Source organism: Balaenoptera physalus, assembly GCF_965194825.1.
Source record: "Balaenoptera physalus genome assembly, chromosome: 11".
Lineage (NCBI taxonomy): Eukaryota > Metazoa > Chordata > Mammalia > Artiodactyla > Balaenopteridae > Balaenoptera > Balaenoptera physalus.
In genome coordinates this window covers 70,309,314-70,332,210 of record NC_138896.1, presented here as the reverse complement: position 1 = coordinate 70,332,210, position 22,897 = coordinate 70,309,314, and the positions used below count along the sequence as shown (strand labels likewise).

The 22,897-nt window shown below is 45.9% G+C and overlaps 1 protein-coding gene across 2 annotated transcripts; it reads left to right on the top strand.

Moving 5' to 3' along the window:
- Positions 1–1,276: 1,276 nt before the first annotated feature.
- LOC309637415 (15 kDa protein B-like) lies at positions 1,277–22,481 on the top strand. Of its 2 annotated transcripts, XM_082412027.1 has the most exons (4): positions 1,277–11,672; positions 12,365–12,469; positions 13,735–13,839; positions 14,467–22,481. In XM_082412027.1, the coding sequence occupies exons 1-4, from the start codon at positions 11,493–11,495 to the stop codon at positions 14,605–14,607; spliced, it is 531 nt and encodes a 176-aa protein (XP_082268153.1). In that variant the 5' UTR covers positions 1,277–11,492; the 3' UTR covers positions 14,608–22,481. The 2 variants fall into 2 exon arrangements, with proteins under 2 accessions (XP_082268153.1, XP_082268152.1); XM_082412026.1 differs by having other exon boundaries at positions 13,735–14,551.
- Positions 22,482–22,897: the final 416 nt, after the last annotated feature.

The following is a 22,897-nucleotide window of genomic DNA, read 5'->3' as shown; positions in this document are numbered from 1 at the left end:
TATACAGTGTATGAGATGGCAGAAACTGTTATGGTAAGAAGAAAATGAGGAGAAAGGAGGGTGGGAATATGAGAAAGAGGACTTTTACAATTTTATATCTTTTATATTGGGTGGTCACAGAAGCCTTCACTGAAAAGATACTATTTGAGCAAAGATCTGAAGGACATGAAGGAGCAAGCCAGGGGCATAGCTAGGGGAAGAGTGTTCTAGAAAGGGAGAATAGCAAATGCAAAGTCCCTGAGCCGAGACTGTCCCTGCCATGCCTGAAGGACAGCAAGGAGGCCAGAGTGGCTGAGGTAGAGTGAGCGTGGAAAAGAGCAGTAAATGGGGTCAGAGAAGTAATGGGTAGGGGTTGCAGATGGCGTAGGGTCTCTCAAAAAGTGTAATGAGGATTTGGGCTTTTCCTTGGATGACCTGGGGAACCATGGGAGGATTTGGAACAGAGGAGGGATAAATCTGATGTAAGTTTAAGGGTTCTACTGGCTGCCGTATTGATCGACTGTGGAAGGGAGTGGTGACTAGGAGGAAGGGCCCTTAACTGGGGTTGTGGATTCCCAGGACACTATTCTAGGCCCTAGAGAGGGGAGGGTGGAGACAGGAAAACTGCACCACTCAGCTCCTCCTTCAGGGTCTTTTTAAGGGGTCTGGAATATGGACACACACAGGAAACATGTGAGGGGGGCTTGAAAAAGAAATATACCACAGGGACAGCATTGGGGTGGGGTTTGTTGGACTTAGGCCATCCAAAGAGGCCAGATCACCTCTATAGAATAGGGTGGGGCGAGTGTGAACCCAGAGGGGGCAGAGAGCCTCATGGGGTTGGTAAGGAGTGAAGGCTTCCTGGGAGAAGAGAGGTGATCCATAGGCTCAGTGCAATTCCTGTCAAGTTCCCAATGTTTTGGTGTGTGGAAGTTGAGAAGCTGTTTCTCAAATTTATATGGAAAAGCAAAGGCCTAAGAAGTCTTAAAGAGGAGAAACAAAATTAGAAGCCCTGTTCCACCAGATGTGTAGTCCTGTTAGAAAGCTGAGTAGGGCTTCCCTGGTGGTGCAGTGGTTGAGAATCCGCCTGCCAGTGCAGGGGACACGGGTTCGAGCCCTGGTCTGGGAAGATCCCACATGCTGCAGAGCAACTAAGCCCATGCTCCACAACTACTGAGCCTGCACTCTAGAGCCCACAAGCCACAACTACTGAGCCTGCGCGCCACAACTACTGAAACCTGTGCACCTAGAGCCCGTGCTCCTCAACAAGAGAAGCCACTGCAATGAGAAACCCAAGCACCGCAACGAAGAGTAGCCCCCGCTTGCCACAACTAAAGAAAGCCCACACCCAGAAATGACACAACGCAGCCAAAAATAAATAAATAAATAAATTTATAAAAAAAAAAAAAAGCTGAGTAATTGGAACAATGTAGGTATTTGCTCAAGAACACAACATTAGACCATCAGAGAACCCAGAAACAGAACCCACGTCCACTTAATGGACTCTAGAGGTGGTATTGCAAGCCAGTGAGGAAAGTGAATACATGTTGCAGGTCAGTTGGTCATCCAGAGGAAAAAAATTAAATTGGAGTCTGTTATGGGTTGAATTGTATCCCCCCCCCCACCAAAGCTATGTCGAAGTCCTAACCCCTAGGGATCTGTGAATGTGACCTTATTTGGAAATAGGGTCTTTGCAGATATAATCAAATTAAGATGAGATAATACTGGATTAGGGTGGGCCCTAATCCAATGACTGGTGTCCTTAACAGAAGAAATTCTGCCTCAAGATGGCCATATCAACTCATGCTTGAGTCTCTGACCTGCTGGCCTGTCCTACAAATTTTGGACTTGCCAAACCCCACAATCACCTGAGCCAATTCCTTAAAAATAACTCTGTCTATGTGTCTGTCTATCTATCAGCTATCTGTCTCCTATTGGTTCTGTTTTTCTGGAAAACCCTGACTGATAGAGAGCCTACTCCACACCATATTTCCAGTAGTATTTGAAGTCAGGAGAGCGGTCATCCTTGTGGGTTGGGGGAGAGAAGTGACTGGAAATGGGGGACACGGGAAGAGCTTGTGGGATCTTATGAATATTCTGTCTGTTGATCAATCAGGATGCTAGTTATAGGAGTTTGTTTACTTACTCCTGTAAGAGGTAAATAAACCAAGCTGTACACTTCTCTTTTGCGTATTTTTTGTATATATGTTACAGTTTAATTAAAAAAAAATGTTAACATAAGAAGATAATTCCAGGTATATTAAGGACCGAAATGAGAAAGACAAATATCCCTAACTTTTAAAAAGTAGATACAGGAGAATATCTTTACAAAGTTGACTAGGTAAGAATTTCTTAAACAAGCAATAGAAAGCACTAGCCGTGAAGGAAGATCAATAAATTAAATTTCACTTGAGTTAAGAACTTCTGGGGCTTCCCTGGTAGCACAGTGGTTGAGAATCTGCCTGCCAATGCAGCGGACCCGGGTTCGAGCCCTGGTTTGGGACGATCCCACATGCCGCGGAGCAACTAGGCCCGTGAGCGACAACTACTGAGCCTGTGCGTCTGGAGCCTGTGCTCCGCAACAAGAGAGGCCACGACAGTGAGAGGCCCGCGCACCGCGATGAAGAGTGGCCCCCGCTCGCTGCAACTTGAGAAAGCCCTCGCACAGAAACGAAGACCCAACACAGCCAAAAATAAATAAATTAATTAAAAAAGAACTTCTGTTGAGCAAAAGACATCATAAAACACAGGAACCAACTTAAGAGGCTTCACCTGCCAAATCTGAGACAATTTGAGCATCAAAATAAAATAAGGATAGTAAGAGATTATAACCCATCAAATAAAATAATACATGAATTTACACAGGTTTAAATAAGTAATTGGGGGAGAGGACAAAAGCTCTTCTCTACAGTAGAAAGCCAACTACTTGATGTACAAGGAAGGAAGAAATTAGAAAACCACTATTCAGCAACCACGATATTAATAATTCAGGGAAAACCATCAATGGATGTAAAACTAATGGAGTTGAGAAGTAAAGTAACAGGATAATTACAAAGTCCCATAGTATCTCCCCACAGATACTTATTATTACAAAGGGAAAAATAGTAACTTTATATGGAGAACCTTGAAAGACCTCACCCTAACCTAAGGGATGAAATTTACTATCACCAGCAATGGGATAAACATACATCATGTACCTCCTGGTATGATGCACTGAGAAGGACACAGCATCAAAAATTACCTTAATATAATAGTGAATAAACACTAGACAAACAAAAGCTGAGGGACGGTCCAAAAATGTTATGAAACACAATGATATACTGTTCTAGACTAAAGGACACTAAAGAGACCCAACAACTGAAAATAACACATGATATGGGATTTTCTTTTGCTCTAAAGGGCATTACTAACACAAATGATGAAATCTGAATAAGGTCTGTACGTCAGATAATGGTAGTGTATCAGTGTTAATTGCCTGATTTTGAGATCTGTTCAGTGGTTATGATTACATATAAGAGAATGTTCTTGTTTTTAGGAAACATACACTGAAGTATTTAGGCATAAAAAGGCATCATTCTGCCCCTACCCTTTACTCTCAAGTGTCTTGTGGGGAAGGGAGGGGAGAAGGGAGAATATGTGTGTGTGTGTGTGTATTTTATATATAATATAATATAACATATATATACATATATGAAAAAGAGAGAGAGAGAAGAAGGGAGGGAGTGAGAGAGAAAAGGAAAACAGGAGGATGCAAATGTGGTAAAATGTTAACATTTGGGGAATATGAGTAAAGGATATGAAGGAATTCTTTGCACTACTTTTGCAACTTTTCTGTGTAAGTCCAAAATCATGGCAAAAGAAAAAAGTTAAAAGAAAAGCACGTAAAGAAAGTGGAAAGATAAAACCAAATTGGGAGAAGATATTTGTGAGACATAAGCAAGAAAAGTTTACCATCTAGAATATGTAAAAACTCTCAAGAGTTCTCAAGAAAAACAACTCAATAGAAAAATGGCAACTTGTATGGCAACTTACAGAAACAGCCAAAAATGTATGGAAAGATGTCAAACCTCATCAGTAACCAGAAAAATGCAAACCCAAACCACAGTGAAAGTTCACTTTGTACTCATGGGATGAATGAGTATACATTAGTCAAAAATAAGTGTTGGTGAAGACGGAGCAACAGAAACTCCCATCCTCTGCAGATGGGATGTAAATTGGTGCCACAACTTTGGAAAACTGGCATTATTTAGTCGTGTTGACACTGTGAACAAAGAATGTCACCTGCCAATTCAGTAAACAAAGGATGTTGTGGCCATAGAGCCATCAGCCACTGCAGCCCCCGACTGTGTGCCCTGAGGGGATTCAGGATGGAGAAAAACAGGATACTGGCCCTGGATAATTAAGGTGCCTATCAAAGGAATGATTTCAATAAGCCCAGACTTTTGCATCTTCCCATATGTAGAGAAGCCCTGAAATCATTAACTTGAGATGTGTTTTTGTGACTAGCAGTAATCCTTGGCTGTCCTACTGCATGTTTTTTCCTCAGCAAAAATTCCTGTGTATTCTGGCTTCTCTTTGGAACAGTCCCTCAGAACTGAGAGGCTGTATCCCAGGCATAAGTCCTCAGTAAGTCTGCTGAATAAAACATAATTCTCAGCTTTTAGGTTGTGCTTTTTTTTCTTTCAGTTGGCAACTCTATATGTCCTTTGTGTTCCAGCAATTCCATTGCTGGCTGTCTGTATAGCCTGGAAAGACTCCTGCCCACAAACACCAGGAGGCATGTCCAGAAAGAAGGGTCTTAGCCACCCAAACAGGAAACATGGAGCTCTCTCCCGCTGCCACCTTTCTGGGATGCGAATCCAGAATCACTGCATTACAGGTGGGGAAACTGAGGCAGGGAGAGGGGAAAGAGGCTGCCCCAAACACCATGTAGCCTCTAAGGGAAGGTCAGAGGAGAGGTCTGGTGTGGCCGGGGAAGGGAGTTGGGGAGAAGAGTAAACGGGAAGAGGGGAACTCACCTGGTCTCAGACCTGGTCAGCTAGAGGCCAGAGCTGGAAGAATTCCACTGTATCCCTTCCATCTCAGCTAACATCCATGTTCCTGGAGCTTGGGGAGGGAACTCTGGGGTGGCCCCCGCTCCTTTGGTTCAGAAAGAGGCTCCTATGGGAGCAGCAAAGAAGCAGCTGCTCCTCCCTCCAGAGGGTCCTGGGCCCTCCAGGAACCCTTGGAGCATTGCTTACTTTCTCCCTAGAAAAGGCTCCAACAAGACAGGTTCACAAATATGAAGAAGGTTAGGGATCTCTGAGGCCCATTCACAAAACCAGCACCCCTCCCTAGCTCCCAAGTCACTTGGCCAGCAGATGGCACCAAGGCTACAGGGTTGTGACAGCATGGCTGCGATCCTGGGGGTCATTGGCTGCACAAAAGCCCAGCAGATTTGAAATTATGGTTGTTTTTTTTTTTTCTCAGAACCAGGTTTAATTCTTGGGGGAAAGGGGCCCTCCTGTCCCAGTGTCTGTGAGCGGAAAGAGAGCAACGGGGGATTTATTCCTTCCCTGCCTAGGACAGACACCCTCATTCAGGCCTTGATAGGGAGGGCCTCCAGGGTAAATGGTGCCTTCGAGATTTCCCAAATACACCCTCCTGATTGCATGGTGCCAGGAAGTGAGCAGTAGCACAGCCATATGTGGCAGAACTTTGAGACGTTCTGGCCTTTACGGTGAAAGCCTGGAGGCTGGGTAGCACCCCTAGTTGGGGGTGGGGTGGTGACAAACCTGATGGGTCAGGGCTGAGGTCAGCTTGTGGGAATTTCCGAGGCCAGGGTCTTCCCAGCTGAGGTCTCTGTGTCTGTGGGTAGTGTGGGCAACTTGTGTCCACACTGCTGGTTCTAGAACATCAGGTGTGTGTCCCCAGGGGACCAATGTGGCCACAGCCGCTTTCTCCACACCCTCCTTGGCTTGCACAGGCCACTTGGGCAAGGGGCTAAGGGTTTCTGAAATCTGTGCCCCCCCCTCCTGACCACCCCATTACAGCAAGGAGGAAGCCGAGGCCCGAGAAGGGCAGAGCTTGCCCAAAGGCCCACCCGGCTTCTTTCTTCATCATTCTCCAGACCTTGTGAAAGCTTTTTGTTCCAACCGTCTTTTCAAGGAGGTGTGGGAGCCGTGGGGTCATTCAGGAGAAGTCAAGGGCCCCAGATGCCTGGGGTGCTGGCTGAGCAGGTAATTGCAGAGTGGAAATGCTCACCTGAATGGGATCTCTTGCCTCCTGCAAGACATTTCCCTGGAGTGTCCACTCTCTGCTCCTGCACCCCCCAGCCACCCTCCGGAGCCTCACCCACACCCTGCTCCAACCTCAGGCCCCAGGGTCGAGTCACAGGCTGGGTGGAGAAACCTCCTGCTGGACACCTGGAATCCTGCCCTCACCTTCTACAGCTCAGCTCCCAGCAGCCGGGGGACCAGACACAGCCCCCACGCTGAAGGCAGAGCAGCACGGTGGATGACGCTACCTTGGGCTGGAATCCCAGAACCTCCACTTACCAGCTCTGGGTCGGGGCCCAGTTCGTAACATCCCAGTGCCTGAATCTCCTCATCTGCAAAATCAGGTCTCCCGGTCAGAGCCTGGAGGGGTAAGAGCTCTGTGCTTCCTAATGGTCTCAGCTGCATCTCTGAGCCATCACTGCCCTAAATAAAAGCCACCACACCTGAGCTTCCTCCACCCACATTAGCTTTAATCCTCTCACCATGCTTACAAGGTAAGAATTGTTATCTCCGATTTACAGATGAGGTACACAGAATCCCAGAGAGACTGGCCAAGAACCAGGGGGGAAGTGGCAGTGGTGGGATTTGAACCCAGGTCTGTGGAACCCTGAAGCTGAGGCAGGGCTCACACAGCTGTATTCTGAAGATGCTCTGGGTCAATTATCAAGCACAAGTTATTGAAGGATTTTTATGTGGCTATAACAGAGTTTGACCTTTGGAACTCATACTCTGTAAGGTCCACCTGTCAAAAAAAAAAAAAAAAAAAAATCCCACCAGAGCTCCCAACCCAAGTTCCCGGGCCTGATTACTGCCATCCAACCTCAAACCTTTGGACGTGTCATAGAGTCTTATGGTTTGATGAGATTATAAAGGCTACATAGTCTGTCCCCACACCTCTCTATTGGATGCCTGAACCCTACATTTGTTGCAACATCATGTTGCAAGTAACAGAAAAGCCCATTCAAACTAGCTTAAATAGTAACATCCAGAGGCCCTCCACCTTCAGGCAAGGTGTGACCCAGAAGCTCAGTGATGTCATAAGGATCTGTTTTTCTCTCTTTCCTCTCTGCCTTCTGTGGTGCTGATCTCATCCTAAGAGGCCCACCTCACATCCTAAGATGTTTTCTTTGTCACATCTAGCCATGCCTCCTTGTTTACTTCCAAGAGGAAGGAAAGTGCCTAGTACTCCCACCAAAAGTTTTGAGATGTATTCTAAGTGGACCAGCTTCATCAATCACCAATGGTGGTGGAGAGATGGAAGGCATTGCTTGACTTAGACCAAGTCGAGTTTTCCTCTCCCAGAGCCATGCAGATCCTCAAAGGGGAATTGGGGCCTCATTGGAAGGGAGAAGGGGTAGGGCAAATGGATGCTGGAGAAGCCAGACATCAAATGGCCCCTATAGTCTCCTACAATTTCCCTGCCAAGTGATCTTCTAGACTCAGTTCAGTGTCTCCCAGGCCACCTCTGCCATTCTGGACTCCAGCTATTATCAAGAGACTTTTCTTGGTTTTGTTTGTTTGTTTGTTTTTGTTTGTTTTGTTTCATTTTTTTTTGAGAACTTTCTTGTTGACATGCCTCCCCCTGGGAAGAACAATCTGGTCCTCTTGTTCGTGGCAGCCTCTCGGAGACAGAGCAGGGAATCAAGGTCTCCTTGTCAGTCCTCTCCTCCAGGGAAAGCTTCCCAGTTTCCCATCATTCTACACAGGACTCAGCTGTGTAACTTGGACACATTTCCTAACTTTTCCAGGCCTCATTTTCCTCATCTATCAATGCTGGGGACAACCTGTAGCTTCTCAAACTGATGGGGAGCCATGTGATGGGGGTCTACAAAGTCCCTGAAAAACTACTTTACACATCTAAAGCCTTGATTTTACTGGAGGCTTTTTTTCCTCCAATGGAAATCTAAAACATTTTAATGTTAAAACAGTGTGTACAACTCAACAATATAAGGACAAATAACCCAATTAAAAATTGTACAAAGGACTTGAATAGACATTTCTCCAAAGAAGATATACAAATGGACCATAAGCACATGGAAAGATACTCAACATCACTAGCTCTTAGGGAAATACAAATCAAAACCACAATGAAATATCACTTCATACCCACCAGAATGGCTATAATAAAAAAGAGAGACAATAAAAATCATTAAGATGTGGAATACCACAGATTGCTGGTGGGAATGTAAAACAGTACAGGCTCTTCAGAAAATACTTTGGCAATTCCTCACAAAATTTAAAACATAGAGTTACCATATGACCCAGAAATTCCATTCCTAGGTATAAGCCCAAGGTAACTGAAAATATATGTCCACATAAAAACTTGTATGTGAATATTCATAGTGGTATGATTCATAATAGCAAAAACGTGAAAACAACCCAAATGTCTATCAACTGATGAATGGATAAACAAATGTGATATATCCATATGATGAAATCTTATTCAGTCATAAAAAGGAATTAATCCACAACATGGATGAACATGAAGACATCATGCTAAGTGAACAAAGCCAGACACCAAAGACCACATATTGTATGATTCCATTTATATGAATATCCAGAATAGCAGACCCATAAAGACAGAAAGTAGATTATTGGTTGCCAGGGGCAAAGGGGAGGGGAAAATGGGGAGTGACTGCTAATTGGCACAAGGTTTATTTTTGGGATGATGAAAATGTTGCGAATTGTACACTTTGAAAGGGTAAATTTTATGATATGTGAATTTTATCTCAATAAAAAGAGTGCCATTGAACTTAAAAAAATAGTTGCAGATGTGGAATAAAATGTAGACTCCATGTAGGTATTTAAAAAATATTTTTGCTGTTTTTGTAAAACAAAGTTGTTTATTGTAATTTTTTTTTTCAAATAATAAAGAAAAGTTGAAAGAAGGAATCAAAATCCTTTGCCAGCTCCATACAGAGAAAAACTATGGATATTTGTTATTCATTATATTCATTATTAATATTTTAGTGAACATCCTTTCAGGCACCTTGCTAGTGATACTGTTATGGATATTGATCAGTGTACAATTTTCTGTACAAGGAACCTAACCTTACACTGCGGGCTGCATTGGTGAGTTTTCTTTGGTCTGTGCAAGCCCTCTCTCTGCTTTTTTTTTTTTTTTCCAATCTCATTTCCTGCCCTCTCAACCATCATTCATTCTTACCTGTGCCTTGTGGGTGTTATGTTTATCAGTTTGAAGGATGTATTCTGATGTATTCTCCATACATATATATGGAGAGGGAGAGATTGAGAGAGAGAGAGAGAGAGAGGAGAGGGAGAGTTATTACACATCTCATTCTGTTTCTTTCCTTTGTTACCAAGCACCATGTGTTTAAGATTGATCCATCTGGTTGCTCTGTCACAGGACTTCTCAACCTCAGCACTAGTGACATTTGGGGCTGGACCATTCTTCCTTGTTGGGGCTGTCCTGTGCATTGTAGGGTGATTATCAGCATCCAGTGGCCTTTATCCACTAGATGTCAGTTGCGACCCCTCCCCAGTTGTGACAATCAAAACTGTCTCCAGACATTGACAATTGTCCTGGGGGGTCAAGGGGCAAGGTCACCCCAGTGGAGAACCGCTGCTTAACTGCTGCATAGAATTCTACAGTGAGCACCCACCATCCTTCCTTATTCACACTTCCTGTGATGGACACAAGACCAGCTGCAGCAGAACCCTCATTCTTCAGCTAAGAACCTGTGATGAACATAATCACCCACCAAAAACTGGATCTGTATTCCAATAAGTAGTAGCAGTATTCCATGGGTGGACATATCACAACTGCTCTAACAATCTGCTCTTAAAGCACATTTATTTATTTATTTATTTTTATTTTTTGCTGGGTTGGGTCTTCGTTGCTGCATGCAGGCTTTCTCTAGTTGCAGAGAGTGGGGGCTACTCTTTGTTGCGGTGTGCAGGCTTCTCACTGCGGCGGCTTCTCTTGTTGCAGAGCATGGGCTCTAGGCGTGCAGGCTTCAGTAGTTGTGGCTTGTGGGCTCTAGAGCGCAGGCTCAGTAGTTGTGGCGCATAGGCTTAGTTGCTCCGCAGCATGTGGAATCTTCCCAGACCAGGGCTCGAACCCGTGTCCCCTGCATTGGCAGGCAGATTCTTAACCACTGCGCCACCAAGGAAATCCCTTGAAGCACATTTAGATTTTTTTCTAATTTTTCACCATTATATGCCACGGCTGCATGGATTTTATGATGAGACTTGGGCCTTTGAAGACCTGTTGGGCCTGCGGAGGACTGTTCTGTGATCTGCCTTCTCTCCTCACTTCTGGCTCTGACCTTCTCAGCTCTACCCTTAGCTTTTGGGGGAAGTCATGATCTGCTCTGTGCCTTGGTTTCCCCACTGGTGGGCTTCAGTGGAAACACCCGATAGTTGCTCTCCTCCTCTCCACTTTCTGAGTCTCCTGCAGAACAGAAGCCCCGCAGCCAAGGAAGGGCTAGGAAGTTAACATGCAGACCCCAGTAACTGAGGGAGCCAAGGAAAATGGGAGCCCTCGGAGGAAGGGGAGGCCATTGCTCTTCCTCTTGTGAGCTGCTGCCTGGGGTTGGTCGTGTCAGCAGCCGGGAATCCCTGCCCTGATCCTGTTGGGGACAGCCTCCCTGCTTTGCCAGCAGGGAATGGCCTGGGGGAAGTGGACAGCGAGGCTTTCCCTGGAGAAGTTGCTGCCATCACATCCATGAGGGGCTGTGAGCCATGCATTGTCAGATCTTATGATTTTTTCAAAGTCAGGCATCCAGAGTTTTAAGGGTTGACAATCAGTATTTTAAAATGTATGTAACATGGTAGGTGTCAGCCTGAGTGCAGCCTCAGATTGGACTGTCTCCTTGTGCTCTCAGCTGAGGAACTGTCACATAGAGAGTTCATGGATCCCAGACAGTTGTTTCAGAATCAAACCAGAACAGCCGGGCAGAGATGGCATGGAGTCCTGGACTATCAGAGGTGGCCTCCTCTTGGCACAGGTAGGGACACTGAGGCCAGAGTGAAGGGACTTGCCCAGCATCACACATGTCTCCTGCCCCCAGCTCAGGGCTGCCTCATTCCTAGGCCCTGACTATAACCCAGTCCTACTTGCCTCTTAGTCACTGGTATTTTGGAACATTGGCTAATACTGGGTGCCTAGCGAAGGAAAGGAGAGGCCCCTTTCAGGAAGGCCCCAGCCCTGCATGTCGTCAGCAGCCCTTGCGCAAGGCTGCCCGAGTAGCACCTAAAAGGGGCTGCAAGTGGCAGTGGATCAAAGAAGGGACAATGGCAGGGGCTTGGAGGGCATTGGTGTTGGTGGCAGGCTTGGCAGCAGCGGCCTGTGTGGCCCAGCGCAGTCTGAGCTATGAAGAGATAGTCACCCAGGCCCTGCGGTTCTTCAACCAGGAGCGAAAAGGACAGCGACTCTTTGGCCTGCTGGAAGCCATCCCACCACCGCCTAGCTTGGTGAGTGTTGGGGGCTCAGGCCCAGGAAGCGGGTAACACTCTGCCTTATAGCAGCCTGTGAGGACAGCAGGCAGGAGAGAATGCCCTGCACAGGCACAAAGTGCTTGGTTGACATTAGCTGCTGTTGTTATTATAATGTTTCTCCCCTCAGAAGGTAAGACAAAGACCGTAATTTCTCTCGGGCCTGACAGCTGGCTAGCTGGTCAATTCTGGGCTTTGCCCAAGGATGAAATGTGGGGTCTGGGAGTCCAGCCTTCACTCAGGCCCTGGGCTTGTAGGAGTAAGCAGGGCTGTTTCAAAGGACAGACAGGAGCTGGACTGGTCTCACCAGCACCTCATCAGGGCCTTCCAGTGTCCCCTTCCCACCCCATTATCTCTCTCCTGGCAGCTGAGCATGTTAGGCAAGTATTCTAGTTCCTTTGTCACGGAAGAGGAAACTGAGGGGCAAAGATGGGAAGTGACCCCTCAAGGTGGTACAGCCATGAGGTGTTAGCCTCAGCTAGTTTCCAGAAGCCCTGCACACCTTAAATCTCTGCTCAGGCCACTTGAAGAGGCTGCCTCCTTTAGGTGGAAAGTGCAGACCTTGGTTAAGCCCCTTCCAACTTGGAACTGTGAACTCTCTCCTCCCTGCCTTTGTTCCCTCCTCTGTAAAAGGGAGATAGATGATCATGAGTCTTCTCTTGATTTTTTAGAACTCCAACACCACGATCCCGCTCAACTTCAGGATTAAAGAGACGGTGTGCTTTTTGCTCTGGCACCGCCGACAGCCCCGAGAATGTCCCTTCAGGCCGGGCGGGGTGAGTCTCCCATCCCCTGGCTCCCTGCCCCCGTGAGCAAGAGAAGGACCTCCCCTCTCTCCCTTCTCCTGGAGGCTGTATTTGCCTCCACCCTGCTCACCTCGCCAGGTGAGGTTTGACTATGGAAGCCATTTAAAAAAAAATTTTTTTTTTATTTATTTATTTTTGTCTGCGATGGGTCTTCATCGGTGCGCGCTGGCTTGCGGGGGCTACTCGTCACTGCAGTGGCTTCTCTTGTGGTGGAGCATGGGCTCTAGGCGCGCGGGCTTCAGTAGTTGTGGCACATGGGCTTAGTTGCTCTGCGGCATGTGGGATCTTCCCGGACCAGGGCTCGAACCAGTGTGCCCTGCAGTGGCAGGCGGATTCTTAACCAGTGCACCACCAGGGAAGCCCGGAAGCCATTTTTAAAATTGGGTTTTTCCTTATTGGTTTTTCTTACTACATGTAAATTATCAATCCTTATTAGGAAAACAATACATGCTAAAGAAATGACTAAATATTAAAAGAGAAAGAAGGGGACCGTAATGCACCTAGTGATAACTGTTTTTCTAAAATTAGGAAAATAATATTTTATTATAGCAAATTAACAAAATGTGGAGAAGCAAACTAAAAACAAACAAACAAAAAACCTCCCTGCAACCCCACTACCCAGGAGGAGACAACATTAACCGTTGGTGTATCATCTTCTGTATCTTTTTTATGTACACACGCGTGTTTTTTTTTTTTTTTTAATATTTATTTATTTATTTATTTATTTGGCTGTGTTGGATCTTCGTTTCTGTGCGAGGGCTTTTTCCAGTTGCGGCAAGCGGGAGCCACTCTTCATCGCGGTGCGCGGGCCTCTCACCATTGCGGCCCCTCCTGTTGCAGCGCACAGGCTCCAGATGTGCAGGCTCAGTAGCTGTGGCTCACGGGCCCAGTTGCTCCGCGGCATATGGGATCTTCCCAGACCAGGGCTCGAACCCGTGTCCCCTGCATTGACAGGCAGATTCTCAACCACTGCGCCACCAGGGAAGCCCCACACGCGTGTTTTAAACAAATATAGCTTCTCTGAGGCTAATTTATGGAGGCCTTTTCCCGTTTAATATAACTTGCATGAAAGTCCTTAATTTTACTGGGCGTTCACGGAGCCCGCCCGGGTCCCCCCAGCGATCGCTGCTCCCGCCTGGCTCTGGGGGGAGGATTAGGGAGGGAGCCGGCTTCGGGAGCCGGAGTACCTGGGCGAGGACGCCGGCCGCTGAGCCCCTGTGCTCACTGACCCGCAGGAGGAGCGGAACTGCACGGGCATCTTCTCCATGCTGCAGCACATCCGTCTTCTGTTCCTCAACTGCCCCGGGGATCTGGACCACGAGCGCGAGCTCAAGCCGGAGGTGAGCCCCTGCGCCCGCACTGGCCCCAGTCTGTTTCCGTCGCGGGCGGCGCTCTGCCCGGTGACCGCCGATGACCGAGGGGCCCTCACCCGGGCCACTGACTTCGGCGCGTGGGGCCTCAGTTTCCTCCTCTGGAAACCGGGCCGATCGAGCCCTTCTAAACGCAAGTCGTCGGGAGGGGAAAGGCTTGTGGAGTGCGAGGCGCGGTTGGACCTTGATGACTGCTAGTCGTTTGGCAGGAGGGGAGGGGAGGAGAGACTGGTGGTCGAGGCTAAGGGGCGTCCTGGGGGTGAGAGGGAGCTCAGACTTCTCAGGACACTGGCTCTGCTCTGGGCCCTGAGCTCTGGGAACCCTTCTCCACATCCCACATTTGGAAAAACTGAAGCTGGAGGTGCAGCCTCTTAGTAAGTGAGTGGAATAGCCAGAGTGGAAGTGAGCTGCAGAGTTCAGGCCTTCCAGGCCCTCTGGGCTCCGAGGGGAAGGGCCTCACTGGGGACCACCTCCAGCCCCATCACCAACGTCACTGCCGGTGCCTCACACTCATCCCCACCTGGAGAGAGGGGCCACAGGCAGGACAGGAAAGGGGGCCAATCAATGAGGGTGATCACGTCTGCCTCACTTCTGTAGGTCCGCCGGGTGAGGCGTTCTGCTGGGTCCCCTGGAGCGGACACTCCAGGAACTGAGAGCTCCCAACTGCCACCTGCAGTCAGGGACCTGTACGAGAAAGCCAAGTACGACATCATCACAAACATACTGAGGAATTTCTAGGGCTGCAGAAGGGAAGGGATGCCCTGCAACCCCACCACAACCTCTTATTCCCACCCATTCTCTTCCTCTGCTGCCCTCAGCACTCCCTTTCCTGCAGTCTGAGCCCACCCATACTCCTCTGCATTTGCATACCTGCTTCCCTCTGTCTGGAATTCCTGCCCATCCTGTGTCTGTAAATCCTGCTCATCTTTTAAGGCACAGCTCCAAAGTCACCTCCTCCAGGAAGCCTCTCTGCTCTTCCCTGGGCAGCAGAAGTGTCCTTCCCTCATATGTGCATTCATGATCCTCAAACCACGCTGGCATTACCTGCTGTGTCCCAGGCTACGTAGCACTGTATTTACTCACAGCTGAGCCCTCCTCAGCCAGCTGCAGGTGGCTGGGGAATGACTATCTCAGCAAAGTGCTCCTGAATCCTGGGAGGGCAGTTCCTTCTGTGCAGGACCTTGAGCGCCCCTGTTCCCTGCCCAGTCACTGTGACAACTAAATGTCCCTTCATATATCCAGGTACCTCCAAGAGGGGGTCAGTCCACTCTCTGGTGAGAGCCACAGGAGAGAAACTCAATAAAACGTTTCTAAAATAAATGATTACATGAATGTGAATGAATAGGGTGTTAGAGCTGGGCCAGCTGGACTTGGGGTGAGGAGACAAATGAGACAGGTCCTGGGGGTGATTCCACTGTGCATCATGGGAACACAGACTCCCTGAGGTCAGGGCAGGGACACTGAAGAGAAACACGGGTTGGGGGGGCATCCGAGGGCTGCCCTGGGAGCTCAGGAAGGCAGAGTAATCTGCCCCCAGCCTCCTCAACCACCGTTCATTCCTTTATGCTACCTTTATGCTTCCTTCTTTATCTAAACTCCAGCCAGAACCTCTCCCTGAACCCCAGACTTGCATTTCAGATTGCCTCCTGGATGTCTCCCCATGGATGTCCAAGGTGTGCCACACACTCAGTATCTTCCCTCCAAACCACCCTTCCTACAGCCCACCCCAGCCCAGCTGATGGCAGCCTCCATCCAAGCACCTGAGCATCTGGCTCTCCGCTGTCTTTCACAGCCACATCTGGTCCACCAGCAAACCTTGGCCTTGGTTGCTGCTGCATCCAGCCCTGAGAACAGGGCCTGACACACTGTAGCTGCTCAGTAAATACTTGTTGAATGGATGAATGCCCTTTTCTTCTCACTAGTAGGCTCCTTTTTCAAGAGTCTTTGCTACAGAAATATCTGTGGGAAACTCTCATTTGAGGGGCCATGGTGTAGAGCCCCTTGGGGAAATGGGTTTTTTAGTAATTATCCCAGGAAAGCCAAGGACTCCTCTCCATTAATAATAATAATAGTCATGATTTATGAATGCCACTTCCCATACAGTGAATGGGAATACACTTGCAGGTCTCAGAACTGCGTTGCAAGCTGCATGCATCACCTGCAGCTTTTAGTGAGAAAACTAAGCCTCAAGGAAATTGGTTAACTTGCCCATAGTCCACACTCCAACTCCCTTGCCACCTAAATCTCAGGTAGCCCCACTGGTGGGCAAGAGTGGGTGGGGGATGCTGCAGGGAGCGACCCTGGGGTGGGACATGGGCAGGTTTGGGCTGAGCAGGATAAACTAGACCCCAGACCCTCTCCCCATGGTGGGACAATGATGTTCAGCTGGAGAAGGCCACGTCTAGCTCCTGCAGAGAGCAGAAGGCAGCAGCACAGAAGGCAGCAGCACCGCAGGCACACCACCACATGTCACTCCCTTGCCTGACCCCCACCCCGAAAGAGTACTTCCAGGCCTCATCCAGGTCTTCTGGGGGGTCTTGGACACTAATGGGCTGAGCAACTTCTCCCAGGAAGCTCAAGGCTCATCTATGGTGGTCAATGCCACATTACACAAGGCCCATCATGCTGTACCCCGCAAGAGAGGCAGGCCTATAGGATCAGCCACAAGGCTCTGCTGGGGCCACTCTGCTGTATTCTCATAGCCCAGACACTATCAGGCCCTGAGATAGTATCAAGGCTCCAAATACAGCTCAGCCTCTTGGCCTTGACAGCTTCTGAAAGTCTTCAGGCCCACAGAAGCAAGACTGAGAAGGAAAAATTCACTGGGGGTTGGGGGTGGGAACATGATGGGTGAACAGACCTCTAGGGCAACATCTAAGTGGCTGCAGGAATCAAATTTCATTCCTCATACATACAGGTACAATGTGAGTTTTATTTTTAAAAGAAAAAATGACTTCACAGTCATTTTATGGCCTATTTTACAACCAGCTTATTCTCACTTAACCTGTCAGCTAACACACTTCAGTCACTATCGACTCATCCCATGTTTTTTTCTGTCTAATTCTCCATTGGGTGGTTAGACCTCCATTTATTTAAGTCACTCCTGCTGTCGAAGTTGTTTCCATTTTGTTTTGCTTTGAAATTGTTGTAAACAATGCTGAGATGAAAATAAGTTCCTAGAATGGAAATGGCATCAAATTGTATGACCATATTAAGAATTTAGGGGCTTCCCTGGTGGTGCAGTGGTTAAGAATCCGCCTGCCAATGCAGGGGACATGGGTTCAAGCCCTGGTCCGGGAAGATCCCACATGCCGCGGAGCAACTAAGCCCGTGCACCACAACTACTGAGTCTGTGCTCTAGAGCCTGCGAGCCACAACTACTGAGCCCGTGTGCCACAACTACTGAAGCCCATGAGCCTAGAGCCCATGCTCTGCAACAACAGAAGCCACCGCAATGAGAAGCCCAAGCACTGCAACGAAGAGTAGCCCCCGCTCGCCACAACTAGAGAAAGCCCGTGTGCAGCAATGAAGACCCAAGGCAGCCAAAAATAAATAAATAAATAAATTAATTAATTAAAAAAAAAAGAATTTAACGTATTGCTAAATTACTATTTAGAATTATAGACAGTAGTTTAGCAATATTGCTCTTCTGGCAGTTTTATTTATGCTGCTGGGAAATAGAGAATTGCCTGAGTACCCAATAGGGGAATGGTTAAGTAATTTGTATTATATTCACTGGATTGAATATTGTATAGGCTTTAAGATAAATTTGAAGACAATGTTATATCAAAGAAAATGCTTGTGTTAGACTGCAGAAAGCCTGATTAAAGAAAACAGGGACAGAAGGCAAAAAGAGCTCAAGTTACATGAAAGGGGACAGCCATAGATACAGGAGTGACAGAATTTAAGAGCTTATGACTACTTACAACTCCACAGAGAATATGAAAACCTGGAGGAAATGAATGCTTTCTTAGCTAAACATGATTTATCGACATTGACTCAGGACCTGAAGGGGAATATGTGAAAAGGCCAATTTTCTCAGAAGAGTCTGGAGAGGTGATTAGAGTTCCAGGACCAGATGGTCCACAGCTGAGATTTATCTAGTCTTTAGAGTGGGGCTTCTCAATGTACATAACAGTCATCTGAGGAGTCTCATTAAACTATAGACTCCAGCCCAGTAGGCCTGGCGGGGGCCCCAGGAATCTGTTTTTGTAACTACCTTCCAGGGGGTGCTGACGCTGCTGATCCATGAACTGCACTTGGCAGTAGGGAGGCTTCAAAGGACATATAATTCCAGAGTTATTTAAACTTTGTTAATAGTTCATATAAAATACACATAAAATTATATATCTATGGATAAGTTATTTAATTCAAAATCAAGGAAAAAGATGGAAAGCTCCTCAATTCATTTTCTTTGTCTCAGAATACACTTAATAGTAGAACCTAGGACTTCACTGGCGGTGCAGTGGTTAAGAATCTGCCTGCCAATGCAGGGGACTCGGGTTTGAGCCCTGGTCTGGGAAGATCCCACATGCCGCGGAGCAACTAAGCCCATGCGCCACAACTACTGAGCCTGTGTGCCACAACTACTGAAGCCCGCGCACCTAGAGCCCACGCTCCGCAACAAGAGAAGCCACTGCAATGAGAAGCCTGCGCACCTTAATGAAAACCCAATGCCTCCAATAAATAGATAAATAAATAAATAAATATATTTTAAAAAAATAGTAGAACCTAAAGATAGTATAGGGGGTGTGGCCAAGATGGTAGCTTAGGAAGACCCTGAGCTCACCTCCTCCCACAGGCGCACCAAAACTACAACCATTTATAGAACAGCTATCTATGAGAATGTCCTGAAGACCAGCAGAAAATATTTTCCACAACTGAAGATACAAAGAAGGAACCACAATGAGATGGGGAGGAGGGGTGGGGATGTGATATAAGTCAAGACCCACACCCTCAGATAGGCAACAAACAAACAGGAGGATAATCACCACTGCAAAGTTTCTCCCCAAGAAGCAAGGGGTCTAAGCCCCACATCAGGCTCCTGAGCCTAGGGGTCCTGCACCAGAAAGGTGAGCCCCCAAAACATCTGGCTTTGAAGGCCAGCAGGGCTTGCATTCAGAAGAGCTGGGGGGCTGTAGGAAACAGCCTCTGTTCTTAAAGGGCATGTGCAAAATCTCACATGATCCAGTGTAGAGGCAGTAATTAGAAAGGAGCCTGAGTCAGACCTACTTGCTACTTGCTCATCATTTTTTTTTTGGCCATGCCACGCAGCTTGCGGGGATTTAGTTCCCCAACCAGGGATCAAACCCAGGCCCTCGGCAGTGAAAGCATGGAATCCTAACCACTGGACCACCAGGGAATTCCCACTTGCTTATCTTAGAAAGTCTCCTGGAGAGGCAGGAGGCAACTGGGACTCCCCCTGGGGACATAGATGCTGGCTGGAACCATTTTGGGGAGCTCATTCTACCATGAGAACACTGGTGCTGGCAAGTACCATTTTGGAGTCCTCCCTCTAGTTTACTAGTGCCAGGGCTAACCTGCCCACCAGTAGGCTGGGACCAGCCCCAGCCAGCACCAGTGCAGCCAGCCACACCAGGACCTGGCCTTGTCCACCAAAGATTGGTAGCCACCACACAAGGCAAGGTCTGGCAGCCAGTGGGGGTAGGGGCCAGCCTGACCTACCAGCACGCCCACAGTAGTCAGGTCAACCACAACAGAACAGCCCACATAGGGGGCATCCCTAGAGTATACAGCTCTGGTGACCAGAGGGAAGTGTGTTACTGGGCCCCTTAGGATGTCTCCTACACAAGGCCACTTCTTCAAGATCAAAAACAAAACCAACCTACCTAATACATAGAAATAAATACAAAGAATTAGGCAAAATGAGGAGACAGAGGAATATATTCCAAATGAAGGAACTAGACAAAACACCAGAAGAAAAACACAGTGAAGAAGAGTTCAAGGTAATGATCATAAAGATGCAGAATGTACTCGGGAGAAGGATGGATGAACACAGTGAGAAGTTTAGTAAAGAGTTAGAAAATATAGAGAAGAACCGAACAGAGCTGAAGGATATAATAACTGAAATAAAAAATACACTAGAAGGAATCAACAGTAAATTAGATGTTACAGAGGAATGAATCAGTTAACTGGAAGACAGAGTAGTGGAAATCACCCAAGCCAAACCGAAAAAAGAAAAAAAGATTAAAAAAAATGAGGATAGTTTAAGAGACTTCTGGGACAACATCAAGCATACTAACATTTGCATTATAGGGGTCCTGGAAGGAGAAAAGAGAAAGGGGCAGAGAACTTATTTGAAGAAATAATAGCTGAAAACTTCCCTAACCTGGGGAAAAAAAAAGACATCCAAGTCAAGGAAGCACAGAGAGTCCCAAACAAGATGAACCCAAAGAGGTCCACACCAAGCACATTATAATTAAAATTGCACAAATTGAAGATAGAGAATCTTAAAAGCAGCAAGGGAAAAGCAACTAGTTACCTACAAGGGAACTCCCATATGACTATGAGCTGACATTTCAGCAGAAACTTTGCAGGCCAGAGGTAGTGGCATGATATATTCAAAGCAATGAAAGGAAAAAAACCTACAACCACTCTACTCAACAAGGCTATCATTCACATTTGAGAGATACAGAGTTTCACAGAGAAGCAAAAGCCAAAAGAATTCAGCACCACTAAATAGGCTTTACAAGAAATGTTAAAAGGACTTTGCTAAATGGAAAAGACCACAGCTAGAAATATGAAAATTAGGAAAGGAAAAATCTTATTGGTAAAGGCAAACATACAGTAAAGGTAGTAGATCCCACTCATAAAGCTAGTAGGAAGCCTAAAAGACAAAAGTAGTAAAATCATCTATATGTGCAATGAATAGTTAAGGAATACACAAAAATATGTAAAATATGATGTCAAAAACATTAATGTGTGGGGTGGGTAGTAAGAATTGCATTTTTAGGTTGTTAGAATGCATTTGAACTTAAGAGATCATCAACTTAAAATAGCTATACATATAAAAAATAACCACATATAAATATAAAATAACCACATATAAATATAAAATAACCACATATAAAAAATAACCATATATATATAAAATAACCATATATATGTTATTACATATGAACCTCATGGTAACCACAAACCAAAATTTATAATAAATACACACACACAAAAAGAGAAAGGAATCCAAACATAACCCTAAAGACAGTCATCTAATCACAAGGGAAGAGAGCAAAAGAAGAAGAAAGGAAACAAAAAGAACTACAAAAACAACCAGAAAACAATGAACAAATTGCAGTAAGTACATACCTATCAATAATTACTTTATATGGCATGTATGGCCTTCAATAAATAAATGCAAATGATGTAATTGAAAAAAATTACTGTAAATGTAAATGGACTAAATGCTCCAATCAAAAGACAAAGAGTGGCTAAACGGATACAAAAACAAGACCCATATATATGCTGCCTACAAGAGACTCATTTCAGATTTAAAGACACACATAGACTGAAATTTAGAGGACAGAAAAAGGTATTTTATGCAAATGGAAATCAAAAAGAAAGCCTGGGTAGCAATACTTATATCAGACAAAATAGACTTTAAAACAAAGACTGTAACAAGAGATAAAGGACATTATATAATGATAAAGAAATTGATCCAACAAGAAGATATAACAATTATAAATATATATGCACCCAATCAAGGAGCACATAAATACATAAAGCAAATATTAACATAACGGGTGAAATTGACATTAATACAATAATAGTAGGGAACTTTAATACCCCATTTACATCAATGGACAGATCATCCATATGGGAAATCAATAAGGAAATACTGGCCTTAAATGACACAACAGATCAGGTGAACTTGATAGACATATATAGACTATTCCACCAAAAGCAGCAGAATACACATTCTTTTCAAGTGCACATGGAACACTCTCCAGGACAGGTCACATGCAAGGCCACAAAACAAGTCTAAATAAATTTAAGAAGATTCAAATCATATCAAGCATCTTTCCCGATCACAACAGTATGAGACTAGAAATAACTACAAGAAAAAAACTGCAAAAAACACAAAAACGTTGAGGTTAACCAATATGCTATTAAACAACCAATGGGTCACTGAAGAAATCAAAGAGGAAATTAAAAAAAGTACCTGGAGACAAATGAAAATGGAAACACATGATCTACAATCTATGGGATGCAGCAAAAGAAGTTCTAAGAGGGAAGTTTAATAGCAATACAAGCCCACTTCAGGAAACAAGAAAAATCTCAAATAAACAATCTAACCTTACACCTAAAGGAACTATAAAAAGAAGAACAAACAAAACCCAAAGTTAGTAGAAGGAAAGAAATAATAAATATCAGACCAGAAATAAATGAAATAGAGACTGAAAAAAAACAACAGAAAAGACCAATGAAACTAAGAGCTGGTTCTTTGAAAAGATAAGCAAAATTGATAAACCTTTAGCCAGACTCATCAAGAGAAGGCCTAGATAAATAAAATCAGAAATGAAAGAGGCAAAGTTACAGCCGACACCACAGAAATACAAAGGATTATAAGAGATCACTATGAACAATTATATGCCCAATAAAATGGATAACATAGAAGAAATGGATAAATTCTTAGAAATGTACACTCTCCTAAGACTGAGGAAGAAACAGAAATATAGGGACTTCCCTGGCCCTGGTGGTCCAGTGGTAAAGAATCTGCCTTACAACACAGGGGACACGGGTTCGATCCCTGGTCAGGGAACTAAGATCACACATGCGCAGGGCAACTAAGCACGCACACCACAACTATTTGCACCTCAACTAGAGCCTGCGTGCTGCAAACTACAGAGCCCACATGTTCTGGAGCCCGCGCGCCACAACTAGAGAGAGAAAACCCACACACCACAACAAGAAGCCCGCGCACCACAAACAAAGATCCCGCATGCCTCAACGAAGATCCCGTGTGCCGCAACTAAGACCTGACACAGCCAAATAAAATAAATAAATAATA

Coding starts and splice junctions, on each gene's coding strand:
- LOC309637415 (XM_082412026.1), top strand. CDS start 11,493: ATGGCAGGGGCTTGGAGGGCATTGGTGTTGGTGGCAGGCTTGGCAGCA. Junction 11,673..12,364: donor TCCCACCACCGCCTAGCTTG/GTGAGTGTTGGG, acceptor TTGATTTTTTAG/AACTCCAACACCACGATCCC. Junction 12,470..13,734: donor GTCCCTTCAGGCCGGGCGGG/GTGAGTCTCCCA, acceptor ACTGACCCGCAG/GAGGAGCGGAACTGCACGGG.